The sequence below is a fragment of the Sapajus apella genome, unplaced genomic scaffold, assembly GCF_009761245.1.
Source record: "Sapajus apella isolate SASKATOON/1434 unplaced genomic scaffold, GSC_monkey_1.0 scaffold46, whole genome shotgun sequence".
Lineage (NCBI taxonomy): Eukaryota > Metazoa > Chordata > Mammalia > Primates > Cebidae > Sapajus > Sapajus apella.
In genome coordinates, this window is record NW_022436986.1 from 4,959,461 (window position 1) to 4,983,382 (window position 23,922).

At 44.0% G+C, this 23,922-nt stretch overlaps 1 protein-coding gene across 1 annotated transcript in view; it reads right to left on the reverse strand.

Moving 5' to 3' along the window:
* Positions 1-23,922, reverse strand: part of GABBR2 (gamma-aminobutyric acid type B receptor subunit 2) — a 421,806-nt gene that overhangs the window by 244,038 nt on the left and 153,846 nt on the right. Inside the window, exon 3 of the mRNA XM_032240167.1 lies at positions 10,720-10,890. Within this exon, the coding sequence (XP_032096058.1) occupies positions 10,720-10,890 (171 nt within the window). The remainder of the gene's footprint in view (positions 1-10,719; positions 10,891-23,922) is intronic.

Consider the following 23,922-nt stretch of genomic DNA (forward strand, 5'->3'; position numbering starts at 1 on the left):
AATAAATAAATAAATAAATAAATAAATAAATAAATAAATAAATAAATAAATAAATAAAATAAGGGAGACCACACTATGTTGGATAATTGAACATAACTACCTGGCACACAGTAGGTTCTCAATAACCAGCAGATGACATTTACATTTTCCTACTCCTAAGGTCTGATGTGGGGGTTGCTTCACAGGGCTTGAAGACCTGGGACCCTGGCCCAGGGCTGAGCAGGAGGCACCAGGTGTCCCTGGTGAGGGTGCTAAGGTCACTGTGGATGGTCCTTTTCCCCCCAGAGACCTGAAGGACCTCCTGTGGGCTGTTTCAAAGAAGACACACTCACTCAGTCAACGCTGTGTTCCAGGATCCTCACAGCTTGGGTGGAAGATATATTTATCTAATATCACATGCCCTCTTGAGCAGAGAGTGCAACTTCACCCAGCCCTTCAGTAGCTTGGCGCTGGCACCACAGACCCATAGCCAATCACCCTAGCCTCTCTGAGCAGGGTCCTTGTGGCATGGGGAGAATGACTCCACTCTGAGGACCTGGTGTGGAGTGTTAGGGGTGATTATCTACCAGGTCCCAAGGTCTTCCTTTTGAACCACAAATGGGACAGCCATCTCCTCTCTGCTCTGGAGTAGCGGGAAGAGGAGCCTAGTGGGCCATCTGTCCCGAGGGCAGGAGCTCTGAGTCAGACAAAGGCATCCGGCTCGGAGGTCTGTCTTCTTTTCATCAGGCTTTGCCATGGCAGCCACCCTGGAACAAAGCATCCTGGAAATTCTCCAGGTGTGCACACACTGCCCCAAGATGGCAGAAGTACTAGAAACTGGAGCCCCTGACAGGCGGGGGCTCTCACCCAGGTGGGGTCTTCCTGCTCTGCAGGGGTGGGTAGGACAGAGCACCTGCTAGTGGGCTGCACTTCCCACAGGGGACATTCACATGAAAGAACAAGTGTTGCTTGAACCCCAGGATCTGTCCCTATGGAGCCTCAGCAGAAGACTGAAGGCCTGTGGGGCCGATTCTTGACCTTGATCAGATGCCTTTCCCGTTGAATATCTGCTTTAGATAGAGCTTCAAGGAGAAGCCTATTGCTAGTCCCACTCCCCACCCCTCACCCACCTACCCTCATGAGTTGAATAAACAGGCAGCTAGGTGGTTTTTATTCATCCCAGTGGTCCCCAAACTTCAGTCACTCCTGCACCTCTGAGAGGCCATTTCACCGTGTCTGTGCACTACTTATGTAAGCATTCATTAGTATTATCATTTAAACGGTCTCATTTTTCAAATAGGGATTCCATCCTAAGCAATAACATCCATGAAGTACAGTTTTGATGTGCTAGTCATCATTTTACTTTTTCCTAGTGTATAAGAACACAAATACAGAGCGATTAAAATTGTACAAAAAACATATCACATATTTAAACCACATTCTGGGAAATAATGGACCTACCTCACCCCTTCAAAATGCCAAAGAGGCTGCCACAAACAGCCACTGAGGTCTGGACAGGACAGATAAGAAGCTGTTCCTGCTGGCTGACACACAGGCCTGGGCTCTTGCAGAGCTTGAGGGAAGAGCACAGAGGAGGAGGGGATGCTTGCTTGGGCATGCAGCTAAGTTGCCTAAAAGCATTAGCAAGTTCTTCAGATAAAAGTTGGGGCCAGAGGTGGGGCACTAGTACCATTAGGATTAGAATCTGATCCGTCGGGAGTTCCCTTCTGTCTCCTCATGATAAAACATCTGCAGATACATTGGCAGCCCAGGTGATCCTGCAGCCAGGAGGGATGCCAAGGGCAGAGCTCAGAGGTGGCTCAGCCCTCCAAGTGTGCTTGGCCTTGTTCTTAGCTAAAGTGAGCTTGGGAGCACAGTGGTCCCACCTGAAGTGGTTCTCAAACTCTAGCTGCATCAAAATCATAAAGCTGAGCCCATCCTACAGTATCTGATTCACTGGGGCTGGGACGGAGCCCAGGTGGTCCTGCTGATGCTGGTCCAGGGACCACAATTTGAGAACCACTAGTATAGAAGCCAGTATTGCCCAATCCTGAAGAGAGAGAATTCTGAAGCATTAGCAACTCAGGAAAAAAATCTCCCAGGATGACAAAGTCAGAAAAATTACCTTAGACACAAACTATCATGTGTGCATTCCCAATATCCAATACCTACGTCACCTACAAGCAACCACGTGGCAGGTTCCTGGGGACTGTTGATGCCAGTGGCTGGTCCAGAACTTTCCACTAAGAGCTCTAGAAGAATTTCCACCAACAAACAATGTCACATCAAAAAAAGACTTCAAATTAAGAAATGACAGCATGACCTGCATGGAGTTCTGCAGGAGTTAGACTTGCTGACTCCACCAGAACTGCCTGGCTCTTTGCAACCTTCCCACCTTGCCAAGTTGCCATCTGTCCCACCAAAGGGGCTTAGGTAAACTCCTTTAAAGTTACTGCTTACTCTTCTGGAGCAGTAGCCCGGGAGGCACTCCTGCAGGGGAGGACAGGGAGACCCCGGGCTTGCATCTAATCTAGTCTCCACCCTTGTTAGAATCATCCATCATTCGTTGCTGCTCTTCCCGATGGTCCCAGTGACTCAGACAGGAGGCAGTCAGGAGAGGGAATGGCATTATTACAAACCCGGATGCTGGGGCTGGGGTTTCTCTGCACCCCTTACACCTTCATCTCACCATCCCAGGAACAGGTGGACTCAGGGACAACAGGAGGGAAAGAACTGCATTTGTCCCTAAGAATCTGACCTAATGGATAAAGAATCCTGTGCTGAAATCCTCCCTGAACACAACTGCACCAGGGAGTGTGCAGGGTAAGGGGACACAGGGATCCGCTGTGGCTCTCATCCGTAAGTACTCTCCAGTCCGGAGACGGTGAGTGAGAGACGAGGAAGCAAAGGGTGACTTGTGCTGCACCATTCAAAGAACTGGTAGGGGGAGAAAAACAAACAGCAAGAGCACAGAGGCGACATACCTGAGCCAGCTGGAGAGGCAAATTGAGTCAGATGCAGGACAGGATGTTCCTGCCAAGAGAGAAGCCAGCATGAAGGTGTGGCTGGACCAAAGGGGCAAAGGAAGAAGTGATTGCAGGTGACAGAGAAGGAGGTCTCAGGGAGACTGTGAAGGGCCTCTTGAGCCATGCTAAGGAGCTTCTTCCTGCTAAGAGCAGCAGGAGAGGATGATGATTCTAACAAGGGTGACTCCTAGGTTAGATGCAAGGCCAGGGTCTCCTTGGCCTCCCCTGCAGGAGTGTCTCCTGGGCAACTGCTCCAGCAGAGAAATAGTAACTTTAGAGGAGCTGACCCAAGGCTCCTTTAGTGGGGCAGATGGCAACTCAGCAAGGGGAGTAGGTTTCGAAGGGCCAGGCAGGACCCTGGAGGGCCTGAAAGGGCGGGTGCTTTGAAGAGGAAGCTCTGCAGATGGTGACCTTCTGTCTTGGGTAGATTAAGGGTCTCGGTGGGGCCCACCACTTGAGAGAGGTCACCAGTATGGAAAGGTCAGCCTTAGATGCCTCGAGATCACTAAGGACCAGTGGCTAGATGGGGAGTCTTGGAGCTTGGAGGGAGAAAAGGGAAAGGTAGGCATGCTCAAGATAGGCACAGAAACTCTGCCATGCAGTGGGGCTCCTGAATGGGGGCCAGCCACCAACTAAGGAACCAGATTCTGGATGATAATAAAAATAACATCTGACCCTTGCATGGCACTGAGAATGAGCCAGGTACTTTTCTTAATACTTTAAGTATCCTAACACGTTGAATCCTCTCAACAATCCTAAGAGGTAGGTGCTATTATTATCCCCATGCTCAAGATGAAAAAACCAAGGCAAATAAGCCTGTGAAAAGATGCTCTACATCATATGATATCAGGGTAATGCAAATTAAAACAACAACAAGATACCACTGCACATCTATTAGAATGGCCAAACTCCAGAACACCGTCAATACCAAATACTGGAGTGGATGGGGAGTGACAGAAACTCTCAGTCGTTGCTGGTGGGAATGCAAAATGATACAGCCACTTTGGAAGACAGCTTGGCGTTTTTTTGCAACATGAAACACACCCTTATCATATGATCCAGTAATGGAGTGCCTTGGTATTTACCCAAAGGAGCTGAAATCTGTTGTCCACACAAAATCCTGCACATGGATGTTTAGAGCAGCTTTACATATAACTGCAAAAACTTAGAAGCCACCAAGGTGTCTTTCAGTAGGTGAATGGATAAACTCTAGTATATCCTGACAATAGGTAGAGCCGACTCTCGGTAACCACAGGTCCCTTATCCATGGATTCAACCAACTATGGATCGAGAATTTTTTTGTCAGGGTACAGAGAGAGTCTCATTCTATTGCCCAGGCTGGAGGACAGTGGTGCCGTCTAAGCTCACTGCAACCTCTGCCTCTCAGGTTCAAGTGATTTTCCTGCCTCAGCCTCCCAAGTGGCTGAGATTACAGGCAATCATGACCAGCTAACTTTTTTGTATTTTTAGTAGAGACAGGGTTTCACCATGTTGGCCAGGCCGGTCTTGAACTCCTGACCTCAGGTGAGCTGCCCACCTTGGCCTCCCAGAGTTCTGGAATTACAGGCATGAGCCACCACACTCAGCCCAAATGATGGATTTTTTAAAAAAAAATTGAAAAATAACACAACAACAAAAAATAACACAAATAAAAAACGAATGCAGCATAACAACTATTTACACAGCATTTACGTTGTATTAGGTATTATAGGTAATCTGGAGATAATTTAAAGGATGTGGGAGGATGTACACAGGCTATATGCAAATACTACACCATTTTATATCAGGGACTTGAGCATCCTGGGATTTAGGTAACCACGGGGTCCTGGAACCAATCCCCCGTGGTGACTAATGGATGGCTGTGTTATTCAGCACAAAAAATAATCTATCAAACAATGAAAAGACACGAAGAAAAGTTAAATGCAGATTAAAGAAGGGAAAGAAGCCAATCTGAAAAGGCTACATTCTGAATGATTCCAACTAAACAACATTATGGAAAAGGCAAAATTATGGGGATCAGTAAAAAGACAGAGACCTTCTAGGGCTGTGAAAATACTCTAATGATACTATAATGATGAATATAAATCATTATGCATTTGTCCAAAGCCATTCAATGTACCCCACCTAGAGTGAACCCTAATGTAAACTCTGGAGTCTGGGTGATGATGACTTTTCAATGTAGATTCATCAGTTGTAACGAATGGGCCACTCTGACAGGAATGGTGACAATGAGGAAGCTGGGCTTGTTTGGGGGGCAGTGAGTGGATGGGAAATCTCCATACCTTCCTCTTAATTTTGCTATGAATCTAAAATTAGTCTTTTAAACAAACAAAACAGGCACAAAGAGGCTAAGAAATTCTCATGGCCATGTCCCTGGGAGTGGCAGGATTGGGGCCAAACGCCAGATTTCCATATGCTCACATCCTAGAATCCAAAATTCTTTGAACTGGGAGAGATCTTAGCAGTCAATTGGCCCAATTCTCTTAGCTTACAGAAGGGGAAACTGAGGCCCAGAGACACCAAGTGATTGGCTTACGGGCACTTAAGCATTTAGTTGGTTAGCTGCATCACAGAATTGAAAGCACAAAGAATAATTGGTGAGGATGGCTGGGTAGACCATAAGACTTGAAAAGTGGGAGAGGCCCAAATGCCCCTGCCTTCCTCTGCTGTCCTCCAAGGCATCCCCTGCCCACTGCCTTAATCTCCACCCCAAGCACTGTCTCCCTCCTGGGCCTGCAGTGCCCATGTGATGTCACTCAGCACTCTTGCCTCTCAGCTCCTTGCCCTGAATTCCAGCGACATGCACCTCCATGCCACAATGGGTCCTCACACTTCACCAGGGCCTGGCCTCTCAGTCCTTATGCCCCTCTTCTGGCTCTGTCCACAGCCTCCCAACCCTCCAGCCTCTTGCCAAAGGCCCTCAATGTGCACACGGATGACCTGCCTGCCTTTCCTTCTCTCCCAGGCTTCATGGACCACCCCAACTCTTCACACCCCCACTGTTGTCTTCCATCTGGTGGGGCCCCGGCAGTGGACCAAGGCCTCCCTCCATGGTCTCCATCCCGCTCCTTAATCCCCAGGCCTGCTGAGAGACACCAAGTAGATGGAGGCCAGCAGACAAAATGGGGCTACTCTGAGCTCAAGGGCTCTCACCACAAGAGAGCATCACTTCCTCCCTGAGCTCCTGACTCACAGCCAATTACGCAGGACAGGAGTTCTCAATGCTGGCAGCACACAGAAGCCACCTGGAGATCTTGCACAGGCGCCAACGCCAGGATCATCCAGTGTGATTGCTCTGGGGATGGCCTGGGCATCAGGATTTTCAAAGCTCCCCAGGGGCTCTATCTGTATAGGGGATTACCACTCAGCAGTAGAAAGAAACAAACCACTGACACATGCCACAGCATGATGGGCCTCTAACACTGCGCTAGGTGAAAGAAGCCAGATGCAAAAGACTGCATGTTCTTTCATTCCATTTATAAGAAATTTCCAGAAAAGGTAAAACTCTTCCTGGGGCTAGGGAGTGGAGCAGACTACAAAATAGGCACATGGGAGTTTATAAAGTGATGAAGAGTGTTCTAAAATTGGATTGTGGCAATGGTTGCACAAACAAACATATATATTTTTTTTTTGAGACAGGGTCTCACTGTCTTCCTAGCTAGAGTATGCAGTAGTGCAATCACAGCTCACTGCAGCCTCGAACTCCTGGGCTTAAGCCTCCCAAGTAGCTGGAACTATAGATGTATCCACCATGCCCAGCTAATTTTTGTATGTATGTGGGTTTTTTTTGTAGAGACAGGGTTTTGCCATGTTGTCCAGGCTGGTCTCGAACTCCTGGGCTCAAAGCAATCCTCCCGCTTTGGCTTCCCAAAGTGATGGAATTACAGGTGTGAGCCACCACACCTGACCAACATAAAAATTTATAAAAAATAATTGAACTGTACATTAACAGTGGATGAACTGTGTGGTATGTAAATTATATCTCAATAAGGCTATGAAAAGTGAAGAAAAGGAAAAGGAAGAAAATCCAAAAATTTAGATTTTATTTTGTATTAAAAACAAAATTTCCCTGGTGATTCTAATGAGCAGGCAGAGTTGAGAACTCAATGCAGGAAGCATCACCACTCACCCCCAGGCTGCGTCACTGATCTCTGGTCCTCCACAGCACAGGGCCCATCACAGACCATAGCATATAGGAGGCCACACTATGATGTTTTGAGTGAACAGACATGCATTCCCAATTTGCCCTATGAGTCACTGGAGAAGCAAATGCCTATTTAATAAGCACCTACTATGCAGAAATCTTTCATTTCTGTTTTCGTACCTAACCATGTCATCTCTCAGTACCTGTGAGGTAGAATAAACTGTCTCATTTTACACAAGGGAAAACTGGATCTCTATGAGGCCTAGGATCTCACAGCCATCACTTAGCAAGGCTGGGCTCAGAGATCAGCCCATGGGTACCAACTCCTTCCTTCTTTCATCTCATTTACATCTTTCATGCAGAGAGGGCATGGCAGAGCAAGCTGAAACTTTCCAGCCATCAATGCCCTCCATAGAACCCTGGTCCCAGCAGCAGCTCTAGATCTGATACATCCTAGGGTCAGCATGGGAAAGCAAATTACCTGGGATCCCACAGCCATGCTTGGTAAAAGTGGGCCTAAAGATCAGTACCTCGGACCCAAGTCCTGAGCACCCTCTGGGTTACCATATGCTGACCTTGAATCTCAGGGGTTGGGGGTGCTCACAGGAGCAGCTGGTCCCTATGTGGGATGGCCTCAGTCCTCTACCCCTTCCACAGGCCCAAAAATAGTAATAAGCTCCATGGGAGAAAAGCCCCTCCACCACCCTCTCTGACTTCAGGATTGCTTTCACTTGACATTCCTTCCAGTGCACCAGTCCGGAACAGAAGTGCTTGACGCTGCTGATCGACCAGTTTCATAAAAGGAATCCAGTTTCCTTTGCACTCATGAAAAGCTGTTAGCCCCTGGCGAGTTTCCAAGGCCTGCACTCCAGCGATGCAGCCCAGACATCCAGAGAGGGATGCCAAAGCCCTTGGGCACAGAGAGGAGTCAGCTGGGCTGAGAGATTTAAATCAAGAGGGGTACTTGCCAGCAATACCAGCAAGCAGCATCCTGTCCTCGGGAAAAGAGGTTTCCCACTGAGATGCCCTGAAGCCCTGGCTGAGGGCCCCAACACAGCTATAAAAGGGGAAAGGTGTGCTACCTAACAGTCAAGACCTGAGATTATCCAGTGAGGAAGTGTAGCGGGGACACACAGCAACAGCCTGAGGGTCCGGTTTCTAGCTCTGGCTAGGCTCTTTACCAGCATGTGCCCTGGGGCAAGAGGCCTCCCATCCTCTGCAAACCTCAGTTTCCCCATCTGTAAAATGGGAACCATCACCTCTCCTTCCAGGGTAGCTGGCTGTGCGAATGGGAATCTGTAAGGCACTCAACCAATGTCGGGGCTCATAATTTACCCTCTTTAGACCCAGTCCGGTGATAACTTCAAACCTCTGAGGCTACATGCTGGTAGTTCCCATGTGATTCCAGGAAGTCAGAGAAGAAAAGAAGGAGCAATAGGAAGTCTAAACTGAGGGGTTCAGGACCCCAAAATTCAGTCGTGACTTTTCTGTGAACAATCTTTCATGACTTCAGAGATGCCATGAAACCTTGAACTTTGTCCCCTTCCCTCTCTGGGCCTTAGTTTCCCCTTCTACAAAATGAGGAGGGGAGGACCTATGCCTCTAAGGGTCCTTCAGGCTCTGACAGCCAAAGATGCTGTTAGAAAAAAGAAAGTCTCTCCAAATCCTGGCAGAGTCCAGTGTTAATGGGGCCATGGGGATGGGTCCTTCCTATCCTCCACCATCCACCTGTTTCACTCTCATTTTAGAACATTTCTCACTTCTCTATAAAGGCGGCCTTCCAGCACCTGCCTCTTCAGCGCTTGGCAATGAGTCACCCCCACTGGAGGTCAAGTTCCCTGTGTGTTGCCTCCTAGGGGCTGAGAAACAGGGAGGTGGGAAGATGAGGAGCAGTCTTGCCTGGGAAAAGCTTGCCTTGTTTGGATACCCACAGACCGTAGAGCCAAACACTTCCACTTTTCAAGCACCTCCAAAACCAACCCTCTCTGTTTATGAATTTTACAGTTTACAAAGCCCTTTCAAATCCATTACTCAGATTTTGGCAGAAGCCCTGAAGGGAGGCATGCAAGAGGTTATTGTCCCCATTTTACAGGGGAGGAATCGAAGCTCAGAGAAGCAAGGTAACTTCTCCAAGGTCACACAGCCAATGTATGAAGTGGTTTCTCCCTCCCATGGAAGAAACAGAGGGCAAGAACCTCAGAAGGTAAGTGCAGAGCTGGAGTGGAAACCGGGTCTGCTGATTACCAGCCCTGCTCTGCTCCCAACTTTCTCACCACCCTGCTTGGCCCTTCCCCCTTCCCAGGCTGGCAGGAGGCTGTGTGTCTGCCCCTACTGCTCCTGCTGCGGTCTGCCTAGACCCCTGACTCATGCATGGAAATCCTGCACATGGCTAAAGTGTGTTTCTCCTGGGCTACTAAGAACACGTGGTTTGTCTTGTCTTTTTGGAGGCTCCAGGTATCAAAAGCACACACAGGAACAGAAAGGAGAGCAGGAGGCACAAAGCAAATGGGAAAAAAGACAGGAAGCCATTTTGTACTCCTCTGAGCGGACTAACTTTTAAAATATTTGCTAATATCCACTGTTAGTAAGGATATGTAAAAATGGGAATGTTCAAATGCTGTTGGTGGGACTAGAAATTAGAACTGCCTTTTTGGAGGTCAGTTCCTCTCAAAATTTTAAATGGCCCAGCAATTCCACTTCTAGAAGTCTACTGCCAGGATGCACACTGAGGCATGAGAATATGTTGTTCCACTGGAAAGTAGTCACATTCACAGGGGCTGGCTCAGTAAGTTACGACATTCCCATTCGACAGAACACCAGGTCCCTTTAAACCAGGAGGTTAATCGAGGCCTCTAAGATCTGTTGTAAAGTGAAAAACGAAATATACATAGTATGAAGTCATTTGGCTTTAAAACAAACACACTGAAAACTTTCTAGGCAGATGAACACCAAAGTGAAAGCAGGAGTTAGCTTTCAGAGAGAAAGCATGATTTAGTTGGCTTGGGACAAAGCAACACTTTGACTCTTTTACTGCCTATATTCTGGATTTTTTCCATGACAAGACACATACACACAACAACAACAACAACAACAACAAAATCGCCTACCGTGTATTAAGCTGTGTTTGTAAGTCATTTAGAACAAACAAAACAACAAAACTCTACCCTATCCAAGGTGACATTGGCATCTTCAGTCCAAGCCAGCCCTTCCCCCAAGCTCTCCTCACAGGTGAACACCCCCAGTGGCACTCTGTGATTTTAGATGATCACAGGACAGCATCAGTAACAAAGACAACAAGCCCACAGGGGCACTGAGGAGTAAGTCACATGATGTAGCCAATAAAAAAGAATGAAAGGGAAGGTTCACGCCTGATGATGGTTTCCACCAGTCCCATGCACAGTGAAATTCCTCAGCTACCAGCTCTATTTTGTCAACGGTGAAACAGTTTTGATCGCACTAACCAACACATGCTTAAAAGCCCTGTGACAGTACCCATCCCTGACTAAGCCACATCGCCTCTTGCTAGATGACAGCAGTAAGGGAGGCCGTGTCCACACGAGCCGCGCGTACCTCAGAGAACCTCTGAACGTCTTGCGTCAGTGTGCCCACGCGCTTCCACTGGTAGTGCTTGAGCAACTTCAGAATGGCTGGATTCACCGCATTGTCTGATGGGACAGTCCGAAAGAAATAAGGGTATTTTTTCTTATCAGCTAGAACAGGCGTGGTTGCAGCAAAGGAAAGCTGGAAAACACAAAAGAGACAACACTTTTTACCGGTGAGCCTCGCAGCTGTGGCCCCCCATCTTTCCTACTGAAATAGGGACTGTTAGTTTCAACTTGTAGCATAAACATACGAGGACAGATATTTTTAAAACTTTTTTATTGTAAGAGGAACACATCATAATGGAAGGGAATGTTTAAAAATGCAAAATAAGGAGAAAGAAGGAAAAAATAGCCAATCATCTACCCCTTCCTAAAGAACCATCATTCATGTTATTGTCTGTTCCTTTCCAGTCCTTTTTCTATGCACAGTGATTGGATTTATTTTTTAAAAGATCCTGAAATCATTCCACATGCATAATTGAACTATTTTTCCCCATTTAACAGTATCCTTAAAAACTCTTTGTCAACATTAGAATAGCTGCACAATATTCCAGCATATGAATATACCATAATTTACTGAATCGTTTCTAATTTGGGTCATTTTGATTATTTCTAATTTGTCATTATCATCATATTATTCTACAGGCATCTTTGTACATAGCATTTTCGGTTCTACATTTTGGGATATTTCCATAAGACAGAGTCTGTGATGTAAAATTTCCCAGATGAAGGATATGAGTCTTTAAAGATTTATACTTATTTCCAAAGAATATTTTATCAGTTTACACATTTACAAGCCAGGAATGATCAGAGGGCCAATCTTACTACATCTTTACCAACAGAGTGAATAAAAAATGTTATTGTCTAATTTTATAATAACTTACCAGCAAATCAAACCCTGTATCATATTACATTCATGGCTATAGACAACGCTAAACCTTTTCGTATGGTTATTAACTAATAGTGGATCCTGTTTCAGGGATTACTTTTTCATGTCCTTTATTTTTTGAGTGGTATTCTAATGCTTTTCTGATTGAATTTAATGAAGAATTTTTTATATGTATACCATTCAAACTCTGGCTATTATAGTTGTTGCAAATATCTCAGTTTGTGTTTGCCTTTACATTTTGTGTGTGTGTGTGTTTTAATTTACACTTGGTAGTCAAAGCTGTCCATCGTTCTCTTTATTATTTCTTTTTAAGTGCCAGTTAAGTTGTTAAATTGGATTTTAATTATCTGTCCCACAAGGCCCAGCTTAAATGTCACCTTTTCTGTAACACTTCCTCTGATCTCTGTTCCTTCCCTCAACCTCAGCTACAGAAGGTAGTTATCAAAGTTTTTGATCTTTGCAGTGTGACAGTGAAAAGATGGTATCTTGTTATAGTACTAATTTGCATTTTTCTTAGTGTGAGTGAGGTTGAATATTTCTTTTTTTTTTCATTTAAATTTTATTTATTTATTTATTTGTTTATTTTTTAGAGACAGGGTCTTGTTCTGTTGCCCAGGCTTGAGTGCAGTGGCACTATCATAGCTTACCGCAGCCTGGAATTCCTGGGTTTAAGCGATCCTCCTGCCTCAGTCTTCTGAGTAGCTAGGACTATAGGTACAGGTCTCTATGCCTAGATAATTTAAAAACCTTTTTAGAGAAGGGGTCTCACTATGTTGCCCAGTCTGGTTTTGGACCCCTGGGCTCAAGCCTCCTGCCTCAGCCTCCTGAGTCACTGTGATTACAGGCGTGCCACTGCACTCAACTTCTTTCTACATGTAAAAGTAATTGGTAGTTCCTTTTAGGAAACTGTTCACATTCTTTGCTTGTTTTCTAATTTGACTTGCAGTCTTTTCAGTTTATAGAAGTGATCTTTTATATTAATTAGTCCTTTATGATATAAATTGCTAATTTTTCTACCAGTTTGTACTTTCTCTTGATGTTGTTTATAGTGCCATTTCCATGTAGAAGTGTTTTTCCAACGAGGATGAATTTATCCATTTTTTTCTTTCATGACTTCAGGTTTTGTGTCATATTTAAGAAAGGCCTCTCTTACTCTGAGATTATAAAACAATTTCTCTATGGTTTCTTCTAGTCTGTCTGTCCTTCCTTCCTCCCTCCCTCCTCTTCTGTTTCATTCAAATGTTTGATCCAGAGAGGGCATGGATGAAGCAAGCTCACTCTTTGCTGCCACCAGCCATCTCCCCAAACCCTTGCTTGTCCTAGCAGCAGCTCTGGATTTGATACCTCCTAGGGTCCAATTTCAGCATCCAGGGAAATAACATCCTGGTACCTTCAGGTCCAGCTGAAGTTGCTTTACTGCTTCTTCTATCACCCTAGAACCACTTTCCCCTTACAAAAGATTGTGGGGGGCAGTGGAGATTTGTCCCCTTCCATGTCTGGTTCAGAGGGTAGACAGCCACTACCTAGAAATGCTGGATCTCCTATCTGTTGAAGCTGACCACACAGTAGTAATTCAGCCATTACCTGGAGCTACAGAGCCCCTGTAGAAACAACTTCTAAGATCCCACAGAGATAGGGACACCCCAAGACTGGTAAATGTCAAGGTAAAGGTCAATGACTTTTGTCAATGTTCAAAGATTCTAGGTAGAAGAGGACTAATGGGAAGAAACTACAGAGAGGGAAATTTCAACTGGACACATTGAGGACATTCCTATCAGTTGTCTGACCATGGAAGCCCTACCATTAGAAGTACTCCACGCCCATGAGATCCCTGTGTCTGGGGGTGTGCAAGCAGAGGCTGGACCACAACCTAGTAAGAAGAGAAGGGCTTCAAAGTGTCTGTGAACCCCCAGAAAACCGTAGGAAAGAATTTGCATGGGCATGTATGTGTAGACAGACATGCATGTTTTTCTGAAAAAAAGAATCAGAAGATCATTCCAACCAAACCAAGGTCTGTGCACCTGCCTGCAGGTGACATTTAGGTCCCATAGTGAGTGCGGGAAATAGACACTCTCCATAGTCCCCTCAAACCTACTGTCTGTGATTCTTCTCACAAAATTAAAACAACACTGCAAGCCTCCTATGCTCACCAGTGGGAGAAGCAGCTGTTAGGAAAACCTGGAAGCAACTATTTCAGGAAGGGACATTATATACACCATCACATCCCAAAAATGCTTATCTAATACAATTTGGAAAATATTGGTTTTCTGATGTGATTTCTGAATCACACTCTGGTTGCTACTTTACCGTTATTGTCCTATTAGTTCCAGGTCCGCAATTAATTGTTGCTTGAACAACCTCATATGTTTTCCCTGTGGGTAATTACCATGGTTACTGTTCAGTGAATTAATGGCCCATTGTGTTTACCATGGGCTTGGAGTACAATATATGCCCCGGGTCTAAATCATGTTGGGTGCAAAATATTAACTGGCACTGACATTTTCTGCACCATTTGAGATAATGCATGCTTTGATTAGATTGCTTTGTGTCACTGTTCCTCTGGCTTTAGTCTCCTGAAACTTTCTTCCAGAGGCAAAAACTGCAGGAGCCCAGTACTACTGCTGGACTTCAGAACTAAGAGACATCTGAGAAATCATCTGCCTCTGGGGTTCTCCGCACACTGGAGTCATTTGGGGAGATTTCAAGGAATACTGGTGATTTGGTCCCACTCCAAACTAACTGAATAAGCATCTCTGGGCATCTAGCCTAAGCATCAGTATTATTTAAAAATTTTCCAGGTGATTATGATGCTCAGTGAGGGTTGAGGACTACAGATATAGCTCAACACCCCTGGTTTTGAATAAGCAGACTGCAGCCCTGAGAGGACATGTCAAAATTCCTCTATAGTTAATAAGAAGTGGAAGCAGGACTTGAATCCAGGTCTAAAGGACTCTAACACTTGTGCGCTTTTTCCCAAGGATGACTACCTTCTTCCCCTAGCACAGTCACCCAGCATCTGGCACCACCAGGGCTGTTAGCATTAGTGCCCTAACTTGGACACCAAGCTTTCTGGGTGCTCCTGTCTTGTTTCACATAACCAAGTTTGTTTCTGAACAGATTGTGATTGAGGCTTTCAGTTAATTCCTGGCCAAGGATTTATTTCAGAGAGTATTTTAAAATTTAATTTATAGTTTTGTTCTAATTTCTAGTTTTATTGCATTATTTGGAGAATTTGGCAAGTGCTGTGTCTGCTTTTGGAATTTATTGAGATTTTCTTTGTGGCCTATTATACAATCAACTTCTGTATAAGTTCCATGGTGGCTGGAAAAAGGATGAAATCTCTAGTCATAAGCTACAGAATTCTTTATTAGACTACTTATGCATAATAGATATAACCAAACTAATTATATTATTATCATATGTTTTGTATTTTTGTTTACTTGATTTATCAAAGGCTGAGAAATTTGTTAAATTTTTCTTTATTGTCTTTGGTCATTTCTTCATGTGTTTCAACTGTTTTTGCTTTATATGCATTCATTTTATCTTGTTTTGAGCGTAAATCTTCATCACAATTATATTTTCATTTTTCAGCCATGTATACTTTTGCCTAGTGCAAATCGTAGGCACTTAATAGACATTCATTGAGTGAAGATTAAAATATTTATCAAGGTAAAACAAACCTCTGTCATTTTATTGCTTTTTGTTTGATACTGTATCTTGCTTGTTATTAATACTGCAACCCTTACTGTATTTTTGCTTGCATTTGCCTGTCATTTTTTAATCCTCCTTTTACTTGTATTCTATTAAGATTGTTTTTAAATATACATCTTGAAAAGAGCATATTTTAAATATGCTCTTTTAAACAGATTTTTAAATATGCATGTATATTGCCATAGTAAATACCTGGCCTTGCATACTTCAACTCGTTGGCTGTCTCTTTTTTTTAATGCTCCGTTTTTTGTTTCCTTTTGTTCCTGCTGGTTTTCAACTTTGTATCTCCTCTGTTCTGGCTATGTGAATTAATCTTGCCTCAGGTCTCAGCCTGCTGGAGTACCTTTTAATAGGTACCTTGAGAAGGATAAAGGGTTGACAACTTACTGAGGATGGCCCTGTATTGCCTTGACACACTGTGGAATTTGGCTGGGTGTGAAATTCTTGGGCTACCATTTCTCCTCTTTGAAACTACAAAGTGATGCAGAGGAGAAGTTTGGGGCTGGCTTGATTGTTGCTGATTGTTGTCCATTTGTAGATACCCAGATTCCTCTGCCTGGATGCCTGAAAGATTTTTTTCCCTTATTCCTGGAATTCAAAAAAAATTGCGCTCTTGATTTTATCTGGGATAGAGAGTCCTATACAAGACCTGTATACAATCTATATACTCAAGTATTTAAAACTCAGTAAAAAAAATTAACATATATATAAAATGACAATGCTATATATTGTATATATAATTTTTATATATATAGTATATGTTAAATATATCATAAAAATTACATTTTTATGTAATAAAATATAAAATAAAATATGTAATAATATGTATAGTATATATATGTTAAATATATCATAAAAATGTAATTTTTATAAAAATTTTTATTAAAATTTATAAAAATGTAATTTTTATGATATATTTAACATATATATACTATAATATTAAATATATTATACATATAGCACATATAGTATGTTTATTACGTATATTTATTTTATATTCCTATATATTATTATCTCTCCTCTGGGACACAGAATTATCTATATGTGGTCTCTTCATTCTCCAAATCCGTATCTATCATATTTTCTTTCATAATTGCATCTCTTAGTCCTTGTCCCCTTTATTCTAGAAGAGCATCTTATTTTATTCTATTTTATTACAGGGTATGTGCATATTAACTTTCATTATTTTCTGGTAAAATGGCTGTATCATCCGCAGCCCTAGCTATAGGACATAAGTATTTCATTTCTTCACATCCTGGTCAATATTTGATATTATCTGACTTCCTAATTTTTGTTAGTCTTTCAGAGATAAAGTGGTACGTCATTATTATTTGATTTTGCAGCTCTTTGCCTGTAATGTGGCTGAGTGACGACACATAGACATGTTAGCTATTCGGGTTCTTTGTTCTGTGAGTTGCCTGACTTGCTTTTCAACAGCCTCAGTTTTAAGCTTTATTGTCTTTAACATATTTGTATTGCATTATTGACATTTTTAGTTCCCTATAAATTTTTCATGATCATCTCCCTTCTTGCCACATCTTCCTATCACAGGGTGTCTATTTCATGGAGCCTGTTTTACTGCATATGATTGAGAAGGCTACATATCTTTCTAAAGCTTTCTTCTTTATCCTACATTAGATCATTTTCAGAGATGGACTCTTCCTCCAATTCTTCTGAGTACTGTGCTTTTTTTCATTATTTTCGAAGTACTTTTCCAAAGGTGTTTTCAATGTATTCACCCTCAAAAGCAAAGCAAGTGTTTTCAGCCTTTGTTTATCAAGAGACACATGTGGACTGCACTTGGCCCTCTTTCCTATTTACATTTTTATTACATATACTTCTCAGAAAACTGTAGAATAAGTATTTAAGCACAGTTTTGGTGTCTAATAGGCTTTCACCTTATGCTGGTCTACATTAAATAAATGACATCATCTTTTACCCTCAGTGCCCCATTTTCTAATACTCTAGATCATCACAGTACATTAAATTTCCTTCCTGCACTGCTGCTAGGGTTTTTCTTTTCTGCCTAGAAAATTTCACGTGGGAAGTCTCTGCTTCCCAGAATGCAGTGCACATCTAGCGTGCTCCGCTCATCTTCTCACCCAGTTTTTTTTCCCCCAGGAATGTATAGCTCTGTCTGAGTTTAGAGAAAGATGGATGAGAATAAAGAGAAAAAAGCAATTTGATTGCCTCAGAGATCAGCAACTGTAAGGTAGAGGCAAAAGCTGTCTAATTTTCTAACTGATATGAGTCCTGAGCCTCTAACTCAGATTGTAGGGAGACAGGAAAAGGTCTACCTGCTAATTTTCAAGACAATTGTTATTTTATGAGACAAGGTTTGGAATGCCAGGAAGCAAAGCTTAGGATCTTCTCAATCTAGAGCCATCTACTTTGTAATTAATAAAGCTTCTAAACATCTAGAATATCAATGAGTATTGGGGTCTCTTGGTTCCTTGAGGGTGTGTATATGTGTGTGTTTTCTTGGTTTTATTTTTGAGACGCAGTCTTGCTCTGTCTCCCAGGCTGGAATGCAGTGGCACGATCTCAGCTCACAGCAACCGCTGCCTCCCAATCGTTCAAGAGATTCTCCTGCCTCAGCCTCCCAAGTAGCTGGGATTACAGGCATCTGCCACCATGCCCAGCTAATTTTTTTTTTTTTTTCTATTTTTAGTAGAGATGGGGTTTCACCGTGTTGGACAGGCTGGTCTTGAACTCCTGACCTCAGGTGATCCACCTACCTCGGCCTCCAAAAGTGCTGGGATCACAGGCGTGAGCCACTGCACTTGCCATCTTTTTCATGTTTTGACAGTTTCAAAGGAAAGCTGAAAACAAAATGTTTTGTTGGGTACTGCTAGCCAAATACCCTTGTTTTTTCCTTTTTTGGTTTATGCCATTTATTTATTTAGTAAACCATATGTTCTCAAATACTGCAAAGATAAAGTTCAGGTCCGTTTAGTGTAAGTATTAGAAAAATCACAAATAAATTTAGTCTGCATTAGCTAACCCAATATGTGGCAGTGCCTGGCATTCTCCTTCACATTGTTCAGATGCCATTTAAACCACAAGGTGGCGTGAAGGTTTTTAAGGTTTGTGATTGGTGCCATTCAACTGCTCTCTAATGTGGTGGTGCCAGCTGTCATGCCCCTGGGGGCTGGTGTATAAGACTGCCCAGCTCATCCCATACAGGCCAGTTCTGGGCACTGGGTAGGGTTTTTGCCCACCCCTCTGCCTGCCGTAATCTGTAGCCAGGCTGAACCTGGATCACAACAGCATTCTCTTTGTCTTGAGCAGTTGCCCAGGGAGTCCTTGAGCACATCCTGAGCCACAGAAGATCCTCAGGTAGCATCTCATTCTTTCACTCCCACCCCAGGAGCTGATCTGAGTGCTTCTGATAACAATGGCATCCAGGTACTGCCCAACCTACAACCAGGCCACAGGGCCTGATGGCTCCCCTGCACTATCCATGGCCACCTGGCCAGAGGAGTGGCAAAATCCTCCAGAATCTCGGCGCCAAGGACCAAGCTCACAAAGAAAGAAGCATTATGAGCGGTCGCCTTGAAGCCAGGATGTGAGCAAGGTGAAGCAGCTTTGTGCTTCATCCTAGAGACACAAGACGGTTCTGTCCAAATCCTACAACCTAGTTCTCAGTATACAAATTCAGTATAACTGCCACCCCCACCTTTATTTATGCCAAGGCTTCCCAGTTGTCCTCCCTCATCCTCACAACAAACCTATGGCAGCTGCCATGAGTGGTCTGGTTTTATGGATAAGAAAACTGGAACTGAGAGGTTAAAAAACTTGCCCAACAAAGCAGATTGAGGTGAAAGCACAAAAGCTTTCATGCCCAAGACAGCGTGAGAATGTTTCAGCTCTGAATAGTGGTGACCGTTGGACACCATTGTAAATATACTCAACGACAATGACTTGTCCACTTTAAAATGGTTAAAATGATACATTTTGTTATGTTCATTTTACCACAGTAAAAGAAGAAAAAAGGAACTTGCCCAAGATCACGTAGCTTATAAATGGAGGAATGGAACCAGTATTGTTAGGTCATCCTGCCTCCATCCTCACCACCACAGCTCCTCAGAAACGATGCAAGCCCCTCAACCTGAATCCCAGAGACATCCTGGCAAAGAAGGGCTGCAGCTGAGTGTGATTCAGACCCCTGGACTTCAAAGACCTTGGGTTTGGACCTCAACACTGTCTTTTCCTAGCTGTGCAAACTTAGGCCTCTAGGCCTTCTTGCATCTGTAGAACTAAGTGTAAGCTCTGCCCTACCTACTTTGGCGAGGTGATGGCAGGCTGTAAAAGGACACTGTGGACTCTGAAGTTTTACAGATGCATAAAGTCCCCCGTACTCCCTGTGATGATGATTGCCAGAGAGTTCATAGATACTGGGTTTGTGGAGAATCTGTTCGCACTGGGGAATCCTCTGCAATCTTCCTGGGGGACAGGATTTTTGTTTTTATTTTCTCATCCTACACTCGCTCAGAAAAATCCATTCTCTAACATGCCTGAAAGCAAAGCTTGCTGGACAGTGGATGGATGAATGAATGGAGAAATGAACCCATCACCCAATCAGCCAACCACAGTATAAGCCATCCAAAGGAGAGTCTCCATGAACACATGTCTGACTTAGTGATTAATATTTTCAGACAGGGCTGGGTGCGGTGGCTCACGCCTGTAATCCCAGCACCTTGGGAAGCCGAGGTGCGTAGATCACTCGAGGTCAGGAGTCTGCAACCAGCCCAGCCAATATGGTGAAGCCCTGTCTCTACTAAAAATACAAAAATTAGCTGGGCGTGGTGGTAGGCGCCTGTAATCCCAGCTACCCAGGAGCCTGGGGCAAAAGAATCACTTGGACCCAGGAAGCAGAGGTTGTAGTGAGCTGAGATCGTGCCACTATACTCCAGTCTTGGTGACAGAGCAAGACTTTGTCTTAACAAAAATTTTCAGACACATTACCCAAGGTAGAAATTATCATCCATTTTATACCTGAAGAAACTGTGGCCCAGAAAGGTGATCCAGTAGAACAGGGAGGGGACAGTTTACGCCATGGCTTCCAGGGCCTCTCAAACACAGCAAGTTTTGGAGGAGACACACTTAGCCAGCAGCATGGGATGGGAAGAGAGCCATCAGCATCTCCCTCCAGCTGGAGGCCGCTAGCCTGCCGTGATATGTTTTGTGAGAGTTTAGGGCCTGTGTATTGAACCATGAGTCACTTTAACGAGAAGCATGTGAAGGCAGACAGAAGTGCTGAACTCATGCAGCTACAAAGCCGGGACACTTTGAGAGCCAGGACACTTGGGCTTAACCCTGTCTCTGTGACCAAGGGCACAAGGGGAAGTCATTTCCCCCTTTTAGGTGTCTGTTTTTCTCATCTCTGAAAGTGATGGATTGGACCAAAGATTTCAAAGATTCCCTGCAACCGCAAAAAAATCTATGCTTCTCCAACACTGAAGAAAATGATTAAGGAGTTTGTTGGTTTTGTGTGGGTGAGTGTTTTATTTAATCTGATTTATTCAGATAATTGCCAATGGGCCTCACTTCCCTTTGCAGACATAAACCCAGACGAAAAATGTAAATACATCTCCCAGCTTCGAGATCTTTATGAAATTCCAAGCCATTGACGAATTCTTGCCTAAATGCAATTCATTTTTTACCTGTTTTAGGGCACCGAAGTTTAGCTTTTCTGCAAAAAATAAACCCCTTTTCAGGAGGCAGGTATAACTAGGGGTGGCCACAGTTGCTAAGTCCTAGGTAAGGAACTCAGGCCAAATGCAAAGGGGTGAGAAAATGATTGAAGCTTGCTCTTTTCTCTGCCGGTTTAATCTTTTTCCATGGCCTTGCTGACTGTTTCTGTAATTAAATGAGGGAGGTGTTTGTCATCTAGGGTTCCTTTCAGCCGAGATGAATGGAACGCAACTTTCTCAGGAAGCTTCTGACAAAACACTGTTTGTGGCCAGTGCCAGGATGTATACAAAGGCCCCAGGCTGTGTGTGTTGGGAACTCGGGTCCACTTCAGGTCTGTGCCAGGTCACCGCTGCGCCCAAGCCCTGGCAAAAAACTGTTTGGACACAAAGTGCCTCAACATAGATGCCGGTGAGATTAATGTGATGCGGAGCGGCTGCAAAGCATTTCCCGAGTTAACAACGGAAAATGAATGCCTGGCGTTGGAGTGAGTTCTGGAAGCCCCACTCCAGCAAAAGGCCTTCTGGGGTGTCGTGCATAGACCTGCTGTAAGATTCTAAATCTCTTTAGTCTGAGAGAGCCTGGGCTAAAATCTCTTGAGGAACAATCATTTCTTCTTTCTGTTAATGAGGTTTAGTTTTTCATCACTCAGAAATGCACAGCAGTTCAGCTTTTCCCATCCCCTGCCATGGCCATAGTCTTGTTTTTGTTTTTCTTTTTCTTAGAGACAGGGTCTCACTCTGTCACCCAGACTGGGGTACAGTGGCATGATCACAGCTCACTGCAGCCTGGAACTCCTGGGCTCAAGCTATCCTCCTGCCTCCACCTCCTGAGTAGCTTGGATCATACCCACATGCCACCAGGCCTGGCTAGTTTTTTACTATTATTTTTAGTAGAGACAGGGGTCTCACTATTTTGCCCAGGCTGGTCTCAAACTTCTGATCTCAAGTGATCCTCCTGCCTCAACCTCCAAAAGTGCTGGGATTATAGGTGTGAGCCACTGCACTCCTTATTCTTATTGGGAACTTATGACAATTTGAGGGAGGTAAGGGAGGCATTATTGCCTTTGATTCCTGTGGGAGAAACTGAGTCTCAGGGAGGTATAGTGACTTGCCTGGGGCCCCATAGCTAGTGAGAGGCAAAACAGCCAGGCTCGGTGGCTCATGCCTGTAACCCCAGTGCTTTGGGAGGCCAAGGCAGGAGGATTGCTTGACGCCCGGAGTTCAAGACTCCTGGCAACATGGAGAAACTCCATCTCTACAAAAAAAAAAAAAAAAAAAATGCAAAAAATTTGTTGAGCATTGTGGTGCATGTCTGTGGTCCCAGCTACTCGGGAGGCTGAGGCAGGACAATCAACTGAGCCTGAGAAGTGGAGGCTGCAGTAAGCTGTGATCATGCCACTGCATTCCAGCCTTCTCAAAAAGAGAGAGAAAAAAGGAGGCAAAGCTAGGAGCTGAGCTTAGATATTTTGACTTCTTGATGAGTGCCTACCATGGAGCAAGCATTGCATGAAGGGCTTAGCATTCACTTCTTCACTTAATGTGCAAAACCACCCTATGAAGTAGACACGATTATAATCTGCAATTTTCAGATGAGGAAACCGAGGCTCAGAGAGGGTAAGTGACTTGCATATGATCACACAGCAATAAAGTGGCAGAGCAGGGAAGCTAATGTCACAAGTCCCTGCTCATTCCAATGGACTGCTATGATTCTTCTCTGTGATTTAACAATTTCCTCAAAACATATTTACTTCTTTAGTCTAATTTTGACCTTCACAAAAACCCATGATATCAGTAGATGTTATTACTCTCATTTTTTAGAGAAGGAAACTGTCATTCAGAGAGGTGACTTACTCAAAGTCACATGTTAGCAAATGGCAAGGCTAGGGCTTGGGACTTTTGTTCTTAGAATGCAGTTCTCTCTACAGTTTAGCAGGCTGCTTCTCAGGGAGGCATCCGAAGCTAAGACTAGAAAGAAACCAGGGCAATTTAAAAAAACAGAGAATTAGCCGACATAGTGGTGGGTCCCTGTAGTCCCAGCTACTTGAAAGGCTGAGGTGAGAGGATGTTTGAGCCCAGGAATTCAGGGTGCAGTGAGCTAGGACCATGTGACTACACTCCAGTGTCAGTGAAAGAGGAAGGAAGGAAGGAAGAAAGGAAGGAAGGGAGGGAGGGAGAGAAAGAAAGAGAAAGAGAGAAAGAGAGAGAAAGAGAAAGGAGAGAAAGAAGGAGGGAAGGAGGGCAGGAGGGAGGGAGGGAAGAAAGAGAAAGAGAAAGGAGGGAGGGAAGGAGGGAAGGAAGGAAGGAAGGAAGGAAGGCAGGCAGGAAGGAATGGAGGAAGGGAGAGAGAAAAAGAAAAAGAGAAAGAAGGAGGGAGAGATGGAGGGAGGGAAGGAAGGAAGAAAGAAAGGAGAAAGAGAGATAAAGAGAGAGGAGGAGAGAAAGAGAGAGGGAGGGAAGGAAGGAAGGAGAAGGAGAAAAAGAGAAAGGTGGAGAGAAAGAAGGAAGGAGGGAGGGAGGGAGGGAAGGCAGGCAGGAAGGGAGGAAGGCAGGAAGGGAGGGAGGGAGTGAGGGAGGGAGGAATGGAAGGAGGCTTATTTAAAACAAAAAACAATAATACTTCATCAGTGGGTTAGTATGCTTTTGATTCTCTAAGATGGTCCAATGAAAAGATATGAAACAAAAATCATATGTACATTTTTAAAAATTCTTCATCCTGAACATTTTTCTTTTTAAACTTTGTCAGATACAAACTACATACATAAGTACATTAAATACTTTTAAAGAATAATAGCAAAAGCAATATCCAGCTAGAGACAGTATTTATTTATTTGTAATGATAAAGTATGAAATCATTTAATATTTTGCTCTTTGAGAT